At 34.5% G+C, this 14396-nt stretch overlaps 2 protein-coding genes across 2 annotated transcripts in view; one reads left to right on the top strand and one right to left on the bottom strand.

Annotated features, from left to right (window-relative positions):
* The window catches only part of ptpn5 (protein tyrosine phosphatase non-receptor type 5), a 551551-nt gene that overhangs the window by 412378 nt on the left and 124777 nt on the right, over positions 1 to 14396 (top strand). The gene's annotated exons all lie outside the window — the stretch shown is intronic.
* otog (otogelin) overlaps positions 1 to 14396 on the bottom strand; it is a 68718-nt gene that overhangs the window by 31269 nt on the left and 23053 nt on the right. The window contains exons 16-27 of the mRNA XM_060858822.1: positions 11989 to 12121; positions 11700 to 11877; positions 11244 to 11368; positions 9053 to 9265; positions 8789 to 8954; positions 7178 to 7252; positions 7031 to 7074; positions 6590 to 6755; positions 1348 to 1455; positions 1042 to 1180; positions 804 to 938; positions 124 to 267 (exon numbers count right to left, since the gene is read on the bottom strand). Coding sequence (XP_060714805.1) covers positions 124 to 267; positions 804 to 938; positions 1042 to 1180; positions 1348 to 1455; positions 6590 to 6755; positions 7031 to 7074; positions 7178 to 7252; positions 8789 to 8954; positions 9053 to 9265; positions 11244 to 11368; positions 11700 to 11877; positions 11989 to 12121 — 1626 coding nt within the window. The remainder of the gene's footprint in view (positions 1 to 123; positions 268 to 803; positions 939 to 1041; positions 1181 to 1347; positions 1456 to 6589; positions 6756 to 7030; positions 7075 to 7177; positions 7253 to 8788; positions 8955 to 9052; positions 9266 to 11243; positions 11369 to 11699; positions 11878 to 11988; positions 12122 to 14396) is intronic.

Genomic DNA, 14396 nt, shown 5'->3' on the forward strand with positions numbered 1-14396 from the left:
ACACACACACACACACACACACACACACACTTCAATCTGAGATATGTGTGTATTTTGGGGAGGTGGGTTTGTATGTGTGTGTATATATGTGTATCACTGTGTGTAATTATATGTATGTGTGACCTGCCACTGGTGTCCAGCTTGTATATGGATGGTGTTTTTTCTATCCCAGAGCACTGAAATCTCATACTGTGTTAGATGGATAATAGTGAAGTAGCCTGCATTCAGGATATACACGTTTTGTCTGTTGATTACACTGGATGGATTCTGCACACAGGTAGAAGCATATAAACACCTTGTAATCCCCTTAATTGCTAGACTCAAAAAAATTAATCTAGCAAACATTAAAAAAACCTCTAAGATTAGATACTCAGAAATACTGTTTCCATCAGTACCTTCGCATTATTTAAATAATATGCAAACTTTGCATGTAGAGAAAGCAACATTTAAATAAGACTAACTCACCCAATTCTTAAGAGGATTACAACATACATACTTCAAAATTAAGATATAAAAAAAACATACAATTTAATGCTTTTATTAATATATTCACTGTCACCACTCTAACTGTTTACCATTGTTAGAGGTATTCCTGCTAGATTACTCAGGTCATCAAACATCAGACATCGCTTCTTTTGAGTTACGGGCATAATTACCTATTTAACTTTTGTGATTTTGTTAAGTGATTTTTTTTAAATAATTACCTATTTAACTTTTGTGAACTTTTGTTAAGTGATTTTTTTAAAATATCTTAGTAAAGAATAAATGGTCAAATCTTGCAACATGTAAAGTTTTAAACTCACAGGTTTGCCACTTTCATCATCAAAAAAAATTATGGACTGCCCGATGGAAATGAAAAGGGATTTTCTGCAAATCACACCATTTTCAAAGCAGTCTACATTCTCTGCTGCAACATTTAATGTTACATCAGCTGAGCTCTGAAAAAGAGACACACATAGATAATGTTATGCATAAATGTTGGCATCATTAATAGAAAAATAACATTTTTTTGATAATGTAGAGGCTGCCCATATCTCATACCTTTAACAAGTAAACTTTACAGTCGCCAACGTAGTCAAATAGCAATCCATCAAATGTACGGTAGTGTCGGTCTCCATACACAGTGCACATTGATGCACATGGATGGAAGTCACACTGGAATAAACCATGCTGACACACACTAAAACACAACATGCATAGTTAGAAACTTGCTGTTTAGTTTGCATAAGTTCTTTTTGAATGTTGGGTTGTCTGTAGTATTTCAATTGGATTATGCATTGGAAAAACAGCAATGTTGTCTATATTTTTCCTGAATATTTTGTGTGTTTCGATTCTGTATGTACTCACCACTGGTGGCAAGGTGAGGACACTCTATCCCCTGGGTAATACTCTTTACCCTTCCATAAACATGGACATGCAACAGGCTCAATACATTCATCACCCTGCTTTAAAAGTCTGTGGGAAAAACACACAGACACAATTATGCATTATACACTTTATTTTGCAGACAAAGGAAAAACTGGTGATCTGGTGATTCTCACCATCTCCCTACCATGCCTCCTCCCTATCCCAAACACACACACACAAAAGAGCTGTCTTGGTTCTCTGTAGATAAAAATCTTGTAATCTTGAAAGCTAAATCATTTTTTTCGCTGTTCTCAGGGCCCTGAATGGAACATGAGTAAAAGCAATGCAGTGTCTGTGAGTACAGTGGAAAGCTAGACTTTGATAGAAAGGTGCTAACAGTTCCCTTTCTCCAGCAGCCAGCATGTTAGATCACTTACATTCTTCAAAGCATCCATCATAGCCATGAATCTTCATGCATCATTTAATACTCTATATCACTGACACTTTTTTCTCCCTCTCTTTACTGTGAAACAATACAGCAAAATCTTAGATAAAATCAAAGTGCACTTTTCTAAATACTAGGGAATGGTCATGGACTGAACAAACTACATGCTGAATATTTTTGGTAGCTCAAACAATCAGTTCTCTGATTTCTGATTATGAAGTTACTTTTGTTGGTCTTTCAGTTTTATTGTGTGCAGCAGTAGAACACTGTTATGCAATTATTGATTATTATCTTATTAGAAGCACAAGTAAATAATATTACTAAGACAGACTTTTCTCTTTTCAGAAATATTGCCCAGCTAAGAAAGATTATGTCATTACATAATGCAGAAAAAATAGTTCATATTTGTGTTACTTTCAGATTGAATTATTATTAGGCATTAATCTCAAGATGTTCCAGCAGTCAATCGTTGTAACTCATATTGATGTACTCAGTGTGTGTAGTGAGGTGTTTCTCTCAAAATTATGTTCATTGGACTTGTGCAGTTAAGCACAGGCCCGAGCATGCAGAATACAAACGGAATAAATACATATGTTGAACATATATTAAATACATAAATATGAAACTAATAATACATTTACTGGCATTTTCTTTCTAAAATCCAAATTTCCTCACCTCAATCTTGTGCCATTTTAGTATGTTCTCTTTCATACATTCTATTACTTTTACCTTACATCTTATTATATTTATTAACCGATAAGAAGAGACAGTGATTTTCTTTAGTCCAGATGGATACAATTGACAAAATCCATCTTAGGAACCTCTATTCAGAAAAACTCTGGAATTTTGAAGGCCATATTTACAGAGGTAATTTTACTAATATAATCTGGGTTCCTAGAAAATTACCATAAGCAATAGCATATAACACATATCTGAAAACAAGGCTCTGTGTGTGTGTGTGTTACATGGTCAAGAACATAATACACAATCAATAATGGAGCAAAAGTAGGATTTTAAGTGAGCTATATAAATTGTTGGTCCTTGTTAGGACTTACAGGAAGTGTAAAATAAACAAAACAAAAAGCATGAATATGTTAAATGAAAAATGTTAAATTAAATTTAAAACCTTGGATTACATATTTAGTTTCTAGTAACTGAAATTTATTTACTAATGTGCATTGCAAATGTTCCAGATGGGCTCTAGATTCACAGCAGGGTCCCATATTCACAGTGACCTTGACCAAGACAAAGTGGTTACTACAAGTGAATGAGTGAGTGAATGTTATGTTCACCCAGGAAGCAGTGTCCTAAATTAATGCTGCTTTTGACAATGTTCATTCACATAAACCCTAAACAAATACATCTTTTGATGTAATGAAAATGTGATAATTTAGTGAGAAAGGCAATGAATGTAATTTATTAACAGGAATTTATTTAAGCAGCTTATCAGTCATTTCATCCAACTATGCACCTGTTTACACAATAAATTCCTAATCATTATATGAAGAAGAAGCAATTCATTACTTATTACTTTCCTTATTATTCCTATTACTTGTGGTCCATTACCAAAAGCAACAACATCCTCACATAACACTTTTTATTTGATATTTATTTTTGTGTCTGCTCATAATGGGAATTAGTTATCCATCTTTTCCCCAAAAGTAATGTTGCAGGACATTGGTTCAGTCTAAGGCACTTATTATTCTATAGTGAACAAATAGATAGCCCCAATAGTGAGCTAATAGTCAGATAGAAACTGCATTCACTTATTGACACATTCTTTACTTAATGATGAGCTTTCCATATAAACTTTTTGCTGCCTTGGGTGCAAATGTATTCCATTAGCATATGCCAAATTTGTTCCATTAGCCAATTACACATCAATATGTCATCATAGTGGTTTTGACTGTGGCATGGTTGTTGGTGCCAGATGGGATGGTATGACTATTTATGTAACTGATCTCCTAGGATTTTCATTCACAACAGTCTCTAGAGTTTACTCTAAATTTGGTGATAAAGAAAAAAACATTCTGTGAGCAGCAGTTTTTGGGATAGAAAAGCCTAATGAAAGAGGTCAACAGACAATGGCCAGACTCATGATGAATCATGAATTTTTTTATACTCTGAAATATTGCACTTAGTTTTTTGTACTGTCTACCTGCATTGCATAATTAGATGACACTTATTGTCATTGAGAAACATATATATAATTATATATAATTTTATATATTTATATAAATATAAATATATATATATATATATATATATATATATATATATATATATATATATACACATATACGTGTGTAAAATATAATTTTATTTAATAATACATACAGTACAGTTGTTTCTGACAGTGATTATTTGACCAGAATTCTAGCATTCTAGCATTATGGTTATGTGTGTAAAGCAACTGAATATAAAATAACATAAATACTCTTATTCTATGGCCATTTACATGTTAATATTATATTAAAAACGATAACCACAATGTTATAGGAAATTTTATTTTCCTAATTATATAAAATCACCACAGAACTAAATAACAGCTTCTTACTTGCATGTGAAACAGCTTGGATTACAGTGTCATGGTGAATGGTGCTCTTTTGGTGTGTAACCAGACACACCCAAAGGGATCTCCACCCCAATGACCATTGTCCAATTTTTATGAATTAAAAAAAGAGGTAGCTATTATAAAGATCATTCCAAGTAAACAGTGCTATATGTATATAACAAGCATTATAAGAAAAAACAACAAACTTTTCTGTTTAAAAAAATTTTTAATTGTAGTGGTTCTTGTAAACTTGCTCAAGCAGTCAATTTGCATCAACATCTACATGACAGAATTCAGCCTTTGGATTCCATTCCCATGATGCCACTGGGGTCGGTTTACAACCCGTAACTTTGATGACTACTGTCTATTGTGTTCTTTGTATATGTTTGTGTGCAAGTCTGATTCCAGGCCAGAGTTTCCAGCCTGCCCTAGCCTGTCCTGACCCTGCCTTCACCTCGATAACCTCATCACTAATCATCTATTTAAAGAGGAAGCATAAAAATAAGGTGAAGGGTGTTAGAAATGGTGTGATAGTTCCTGTTCTGGTTTTGACTTGTGCCTGTTTCTGAAGTCCCAGTGTGTTATTTTTTCCTTTTATGTAACTAAGTTTCTCAACTATTAGACTTTTTGTTTATCATTTTGGCCTGGGACCACCCTGAAGAGATGCCGAGTACAGTTGTTTGTACATTTTATATATATATATATATATATATATATATATATATATATATATATATATATATATATATATATATATATAGTGTACGTACGCACACTAGTTTACATTGTAGCAAAGTGTCATTTTCATTTATATACATATATATACATATATATGTATATATATATATGTATATATATATATATATATATATATATATATATATATATATATATATATATATATATATATATATATGAAAATATTTCACTTTCTGAAAATATACCAACACATTTTTGTTGAAATACTTTTTGTGTCTTGCATTCTTTTCCCCAATTTATAAAGGTAGCAATTCCCTAAATCACTCTCTGCAGCTCAACCATAGACTGGGTCATAACAGTCAAGAGGTCAGAAATGGAGGTGTGCTCATTCATTCCCCACATGATGAATATTCAGCAGCACTGTACTGTATTTGTAAACCTTTTTGTTCAGAATTGTTTTCATCATTTCTATATTTCTGGCCTCTTTTGAAAGTTTCAGTATTTGTTGTATATACAACACTCATAAGTAAACCAATTTTTTTCCAAACAGAACTTGTTTAAAACAGCACAACATATCCTGAAATCAATTGTCTCTGTTGGATAATAGCTGGTGAATGGATTTGCTTCACAGTTCAGGGTGGCTTTTAGTCGTTGTGGCACTTCTGTGTCACAGAAGTTGTTCTGGCACTTCAACCTCTGTGTGTTTCACCATCATTAAAAATATCAAATGACAAACAAATACAGGCTAAGCAGGAGTCACTCAAGCTCCACAGCTTTGACAGTCAAAGGTAAAAATCATCATATCAAAACAATTGAAGTTTGTGCCAAAGTAAGTGAATTAATGATCTCTTTCTAAATCAGCTTGGTCACATGTATCTTTTTATCATTATAGCAATGAATGCTTCCACTATTAAAACCAGTGCTACTTTTTAATTGCTAAACAAGTAAGCTGAGAGATTTCTCATCATACAATGAATTTCTAGCTAGAATATGAATTTGAAATGGGAATGTGAGAACTAGGGTTTGTTTTTTTCTGTTTAAGAGAATGCATTCTTTGGTCTGTTACACTTATTTGTGAGAGTATTTTGTTTGTTACTTCAGCCTTGAACATTACAAGCACCCTTGATGGAATAGTAAATTTATGAAGTTTCTAAAAATTCTTGTTCTGTTATCGTGGCTTATTGTGGCTGAATGTTGTAATATAATGTTTGAAGCCACACAACTAGAATAACATTTTCCTTTCTGCCCCTTAGTCACAGGTGGAACTATATAAAAATAATTTAAAATAAAAAATAATTTGTTATTACAGATTGGACCCTTCTACTTTACAACCCTGCTTAATTAAAATGAGATTAAATATCTAATGAGATTAAATGAGATAACATACTTTAAATCAAAGCAATTATATATATAAATAATTGTATGTGTTTATTTTCAAATAATTGACAGTTATTATTTTGATTAAAATAACTGTTGCTAAGTTGAATAAGTAATACTATATAAGAGTAAACATGAAGGAGATATAGAACCAGCTGTATACTTACCCTGATGGACACATACAGCCTGGAACACAGGGCTCATGGCTGGAGCAGGTCAGGTTAAGAAGGTATGACTCACAAGTGTGGACACAAGCTAAACCTTTACTAGCTGAAAGTCCTTCCACTATATTCTCACAGTCCTCATAAACCTGCCCTGGAGGGCAAAATTTATCTGAAGAGAGAGTACAAATATAAATATATATGATATATATGACATATGCAATAATAGTTGATCCAACAATGTTATTTTGATCCAAAATCCCCAGTTCTTCCAAATCTCCTTGTAAAGATTCGGGATATACTGTACATGAATATATAAATATATTTATATATAAATGTTTACTCAAGCTGCACACACTAAAACATGCCAAATGCACCAAATGCGACTGTCTCAACATTGAGGCTCAGATTTCAGTGATATGTGAAGCCATAAATAATGACACTCACCTGTAATAATGCTTTGTGAGACAAATTTTCCATCTTGACAAATTCTACATGCAGAACATGTTTATAATTTTTAATTAGTTATACATTGACAAAATAGAAAAATTAGTCAAGATGCTTTCAGTAGAAAATTATATGCCAGAATCTTACTGTATATCTGATGATGTCAAAATTACATCTCCAGGAGAGTAATCAGCTCCCAGGAAGGAGCATGGGCATTCACTCCTACACAGTACATATGTGCCTTGCATTAAAAATTTCATTACAATACATTATATGGCAATGTAAATCTCCATGTGGCAACATGACAGAAACCAGGTTTGTTTTTTAACACTCGTGGTCTAAATGTTATCCACTGAAGGACATATTTCCATTTGGCCCCTTAAAATGGAAGGACTGCATGTGGAAAACTACCCTTCATACCTACAGTGGATATAAAAAGTATACACACCCCTGTTAAAATGTAAAAAAATTAGACCAAGAATTAATAATAATTTAGCAATAATAAATAATTTCATAACTTTTTCCACCCTTAATATAACCTATAACCTGTACAAATTGATTGAAAAATAAACAGAAATATATATATTTTTTTCCAAATAAAAAAATTAAATAATGTGTTGCATAAACACTCTTCTTTGCAAAAGTGCCCCAAATCTGTCAGATTGCAAGGGCATGTCCTGAGCACAGCCATCTTCAGATCACCCCACAAATTTTTAATCCAGGTCTGGGCTTTGGTTGGGCCTTTCCAAAACTTTAATCTTCTTCTGGTGAAGTCATTCTTTTGTTGATTTGGATGTATGCTTTGGGTCATTGTTATGCTGAAATATGAAGTTCCTCTTCATCTTCATCTTTCTAGCAGAAAGCTTTCTGTGTATGATAATTCCCTCTACCTTGACTAAGGCCCCAGTTCCAGCTTCCCTGTGGGTATGGTGTTCTTTTGGTGATGTGCATTGTTGTTTTTGCACTAAGCATTCCTTTTGGAATTATTTCCAAAATGTTCAACCTTGGTTTCATCAGACCATAACACATTCTCCCACATGCTTCTGGGAGACTTCAAATGTCTTTTTTCAAAATTGCATCCATGCTGGGCTTAGATGATTTTATTTAAAAGAAAAGGCTTCTATCTTGCCACCCTACCCCATAGCTCAGACCTATGAAAAATACGGGAGATTGTTGTCACTTGATGATGACTGTCTGCAGAGAGCTTTCAAAGCATCAGAGGGATCTCACTGTTAAAAGGTACCATATTTAACATGTTTGATTTTGATTTCTTAATTCTGAACACAGGCACACCCCAGTTATAACAGTGTGTGCACACTTCTTCAACCACATTATTTTTGTTTTTTATTTTTACTTTTCCCGAAAATATTTCAGTTTGTTTTTCAATTGAGTTGTACAGGTCATAGGTCACATTAAAGGAATTGGAAGACAGCTTGATTTCATATTTTACATCACAAAAACCTGCAATTTAATTAGAGATGTGTAGACTTTTAATATTTGGTATATATGATGAATTATACATATACTATACAATTAGCTTTATTTTATACTAATATTTATGTTCAGATTGAACAATCAATAAAGTGAAACATGAAAGTGTTTATAAACTCTTCAGACTGTAAGTGTAAAATTGGGACTGCCTGACTGTTATGTTGTCTGTGTATTGTATTGTAATGAAGAGTAAAATTGCTGTGACAAACAGATCAGTATATCAGGCTTTCTTTTACGTCATGGAAAGCTGGGTTTCAGCCACTTTACCTTTTAATACAGGTCTGTGTGTACATGTTGTAGTATGTTCCTTGAGGACACACACAACCCTCCTCACACTCATCTCCACAAAACTGTGGGAGTGACAGGGAGAGGCAATGCCGTTCACAAGATGACACACACATGCCATATTCCATTGTTGGTGGACATGTCACAGCTGCACAACATAAAGAGAATGGGACAAGGACATAAATGACTATAAAATGTTTGGTAGTGCTGATTAGAAGTTGAATAAAGGCATTCTTGTTCACTCACCACATTCAGGCACATGTGAGCGGAATTCAATGATGATATTATGCTTTCTACAAATGCGTGTGTAATGGGCAAGAGCAGAACAAAGACACGGTGTTCCACACCGGCACACATCTGCACGGCACTGCAGCTGAAAGGCCATGGGACTTACATGCTCATGACACACAGCAAATACCTCCTGTGTCAATATGTCACACTTCTCCATGGCATAGGATGCTGAATCCAGACAATATAAGTATACAGACACATATTCAGCTTAATTATTCAGCTTAAATGACCCCAATTAGGCTGTGGGCTAAGCCTAATGTTAAATTCATCATTCCCTGGAATCGTTTTTTTTTTTGTATTCATGTTTAAATATTTGTGTTAACATGGTAAAAATGTTGTCAATAAAGATTTGTAAAAGTCAACAACAAAAAATATGTATCACAGCCTGTACAGCTGACATCGAAAACATCTATGTACAGAAATTCTAATAAGAGCTTGTTTGTGATACATCAAAAGAATGTAGGTCAATCAGCATACTTGTTGGGTGGTAACCAGTGAAACATTACATACTTGAATAGAGGAGTAATGAAAATTGAATTTTACTTTTTAACTTATGTTTAAATGTTTAATCTAAATGTAATGCATAATGTTTTTTAAACACCTATAAATAATGATGCACATGCACAAAACATTGAATCTTTACGTGGATGGGCTACTACAGAAGAGGGCCACATTGGTTCCTACTCCTGACTTTAAAAAACAAGAATCATAAGCTATGATGGCCATAGATTCATGCAAACTGAAATAAAAATCAGTAAAATAAATCACCTTTAAAATCATCTTTCTACAGTTTTGGGTCCATTGTCCGTCCAGTTTGGGTGAGTCTGTGTCAAGGAGCCTCAGATTATTGTTCTAAATTTAATGTAGCCCATCTTGTTCTTGTTCTAAATTCTCATGTTTCACCTCTAGCTTTGATGTGGATGGCTCTGCTCAACATTTGAGCTGTTATAGACTTCCTGTCTCAGACCAGTCTGGTTATTCTACTCTGATCTCTCTCATTAAAAAGGAGTTTCAGCTTGCAGACTCACCAAGTGTTCCTATTAAAGTGGATGTTAAGTGTATGTGTGAGGGAGAGGTTGAGGCTTACAGGAAAAGCATATTAATTGGCAGAGAATTAGCATAAATGTACAAGATTAGCATGAAGACAAATCTGAAATTACTGTATTCATTTAGCCTCCAATTAATGTGAGCTAGTTGATCACAACAAAAGTAAGACCAGCTAGTTTACTGTTATGCTTAAGAATGTCCTTAATGTTAGGGGTTTTTTTTCTTCATATTTTCTTGGAAACCAACTTTAAGTGCAGTTCACATGACTAACAAGTCTGAACAACTTGTTGCAGCTAGGTTAGAGTACAGTTGGTAGTGCAGAAGGCAGGATGCACACAACATTCAAACTTTTACATTTTCCATAAAAATATGTAGACTTCGTGTATGACTACAAGCTGCCTTTGCACATTTACAATGATTTTTTGTTGTTTTTTTTCCTCAAATCTACAGGTGCAGTACTAAAATGGATAAACTGGGAAGGTGATCAAACTGTAAATATTTGTCACTGCAGGGAGAGTTATGTTTCACATTTGTTTACATGAATTTTGGACACAGTGAGTGCAACTACAAATGTAAATTACTTTTAAAAATGGACTGTTTATTTAGTCAATAAGCAATATAGTTTAAATAATCTCTGAAATAAGTCTGTAGTGTAAGACGTTCAAGACGTCCACAATTAATACATTCAATTTTAAATATTTTTTAACCTTGTACAGATGTCCCGTGGGCCTAAAAATGGGACATTCAGAAGAAGGCTTAAAAGACATAGTAAAAAGTTTTATTGTGGGTGCTTAGGGTATGTGTTTTTAACATATGCTAATGACAAAGGACATTTAAAAGATGGACATATATATGCACAGTAGGTTGAATTCAGCGAGACACTCGTGCTGTCCATTCATTATATGAGTACAAATCAAACTCTGAAACCTTACATTTACAATATGAGAACCTTCAACATGATCAAAAATAATTATATGACAAATGTAAACATAACAGTGTGTAACAAATGACTTTGCACAGGGATTGATGAATGTGTAACAGATAGCTAGGCCCAACACACAGATAATAATTTCTTTAAAAGAATGTGTCTGTGTGTTACCGGTTTGCTGATGAGTATCGCACGGATCCAGCTGAGACAAACTGGGCCGTGGCATGCAGGCTGATGGCAAGCGCCAAGCATTCCCAAACAAGTTTGGAGAGCTCTCTATCATACCTGAGGGTGCACTAAAAAGTACACAATAGACAAATTAACACAAAGACAAACAAAATAAAAACACAAAATATAAGACATAGCTAGACAAAAGAGACTGTGATTATAGCAGGGGATAATTTTTCAAATCAAGTTTACAAACAGCCTAGATCAGACTAAATCTGTCACACTGTAGTCTTAAAATAGGGAAGTTCGATTTTCTAAATGGGTGCATTATGACTTGACACAAAATGTTAAATAATGGGTGACCAACAGTAATGTGTTTGGCCAACAACTTTGGGATTTAGGAATTTCAGGAAGTGAAAAATCATGGAACAAAAATAGGATAAAACACAAGATACTCACAGAAAGTCATCCTGCATATTACCATTAAAGGTACCACATAACCCCACTGTATTGTCCCGCCACAGTTCCCCAAGCTGCAAGTACAGTCGAAATTCTTTCCAGTTGTACTGTAGCCGTAAACCCTGCACTGTCTTTAACTGTACAAACATGGATGATAGCTCCTGGATCTGAAATATCTCTGTGTAGAAAAATAAAAATGTGTGCAATTAAGTCAAACATAAGTACATAATGTTCAGTACACAGTACAGTACATGTATCTTTGTCTGTAGCAGAAACAGCAATGTGTTACCATCTGAATATGGCAGAGAGACACGGATCTGGCTTGCCATGTACACCTCCCCACTGTGGCTGAGCATGACCTCAGTGCGAGGGTCCTCATTCAGGACCAAGTTCACTGACTGAATACAAGCCCCATCCAAATTCTACAGAACAGAACAGTACAGTACATGCACGCACGCACACACACACACACACGCACACACACACACACACACACACACACACACACACACACAGTCATTACAAGCACCAGTCAAGAACAGCTAAACAAGTAACACAAAATAATGAATCTAAAGCTTACATTTTAGATAATTTAGTAATTATGTAATTCAGTAAATAGGCAATTATTCATGAGAGATCATAGAAGTAAAAAAAGCTGTGACAAAGTAAAATAAATCTGATAGACACAGATATTTACATATTCCACAGATATTTACTATTCTAATAAATATATTTACTACATTATGTTTCAGGTGACCAAAATGGTTTCCTTCACAGCTAGTGGAATGTAATCATTAAATATGTGCCAATACTACCGTTCCATATCAAGTGATAACACTGTGTATATAAAAAGTGTACATACCCTGTTAAAAGAAATCAGATTCACAAGAAATTACCATATACCTGTCAGCAATGAAATCATTCTGATTAACCCAAATTAAATAACAGGACATCCCGCAATCTAGCCACAGGGGTTGTAAGCCAGTGATTTCAGTGATAAATAGAGAGGGTTGATGAACTGGTAAAATATTACGATGATGGACTGAGCATGATTTTAGATGAATTCGCACCTGTGAAAACTCGAACTGTTTCATTTGTACATTCAGCTCCTTGGTTTACACCTGAACTGCATGAACTTAAAACTAAAGGCCGTAGGTTAGAGCGGCTATACGTCAGGTCTGGCCTTACTGTTGATAAAGAAATGTATACTGAACATATTCAAAATTATAAAAATGCACTGACTAAAGCTAAATCCGATTACTACTCCAACATAATTGGAGTTAGCAATGAGAACTCTAGGTCTCTTTTCTTGGTGGTAACAATATTCTGAAACCACCTGATTCTTTGCCATCTGATATGTATTCTACTGACCTATGTGATCGCTTCTTGACTTTTTTTATATCTAAGGTTGAGAATGTACATCGGCAATTACCTACTGGTACCCTTCACAATGATTCTTGTCAGTCTATCACTCACACACCTCCTCACTCTGTTTTCTCTAATTTTACACTGCCAACTATCTCAGAGATAGTAGGTCTGATAGGTAAATCTAAATCTTCAACTTGTCAGTTAGACCCTCTGCCAACACCTTTAGTAAAAGCTTGTTTACCAGCCCTTTTGCTGTTGATTATCAAAATTGTTCATGCTTCACTTGGTTCTGGTTTTGTACCTCCATCTCTTAAATCTGCTATTATCACACCCATACTTAAGAAACCAGGGGGTGATCCATTCAATTTTGAAAATTTTCGTCCTATTTCAAACTTAATATTTATCTCTAAGGTAGTTGAAAAGTGTATTGCAACTCAAATTCATGAACATCTGTCCAACAATTACTTGTATGAAACATTTCAATCCGGTTTTCGTCCCCACCACAGCACTGAGACTGCTCTAGTCAGAATAACCAATGATCTACTGTTGGCAGCTGACTCTGGGCTTTTAACTATACTTGTCCTTCTAGACTTGAGCGCTGCCTTTGATACTATCTCACATAACATACTTATTGACAGATTTGTTTCCATTGGTATTACTGGCACTGTTCTGTCTTGGTTTAGGTCATATCTATCTGGGTGCAGTCAGCGTATTCAATTAAAAGGTTTAGTTCAAGAACATCTACAGTCATCACTGGTGTTCCACAGGGATCTGTTTTGGGCCCACTTCTTTTCATTATATATATGCTTCCTCTTGGTGATATCTTAAGGAAATATGGTACTAATTTTCACTGCTATGCGGATGACACCCAACTCTACCTGTCTGCCAAACCCACTGGTTCTTTCCCTCCACCGTCTTTGTCAAGCTGTTTAGCTGAAATTAAAGACTGGCTCTCAGCGAACTTTCTGAAAGTAAATGGCAATAAAACTGAGGCTCTGCTTGTTGGCACTAGATCAGTTGTGTCTAAACTGTTTCTCTTTACATATTGACAATACTGCAATCTGTCCTTCCTCTCAGGTTAAAAGTTTGGGTGTCATCTTAGATAGCACACTATCTTTTAAAGCTCAAATTAATAATATAACACGTATTGCATACTTCATTTGCGCAACATTAATCGTCTCCGTCCCTTTCTTTCAAATAATAATACTGCAATTCTCATTCATGCACTAGTCACTTCACGTATAGACTACTGCAATGCTCTTCTTACATGCATTCATTCCAAATTGCTGCATAAGCTTCAACTGGTTCAGAATTCTGCAGCTCGTTGTT

This window comes from Tachysurus vachellii, chromosome 23, assembly GCF_030014155.1.
Source record: "Tachysurus vachellii isolate PV-2020 chromosome 23, HZAU_Pvac_v1, whole genome shotgun sequence".
Taxonomy (NCBI): Eukaryota; Metazoa; Chordata; class Actinopteri; order Siluriformes; family Bagridae; genus Tachysurus; species Tachysurus vachellii.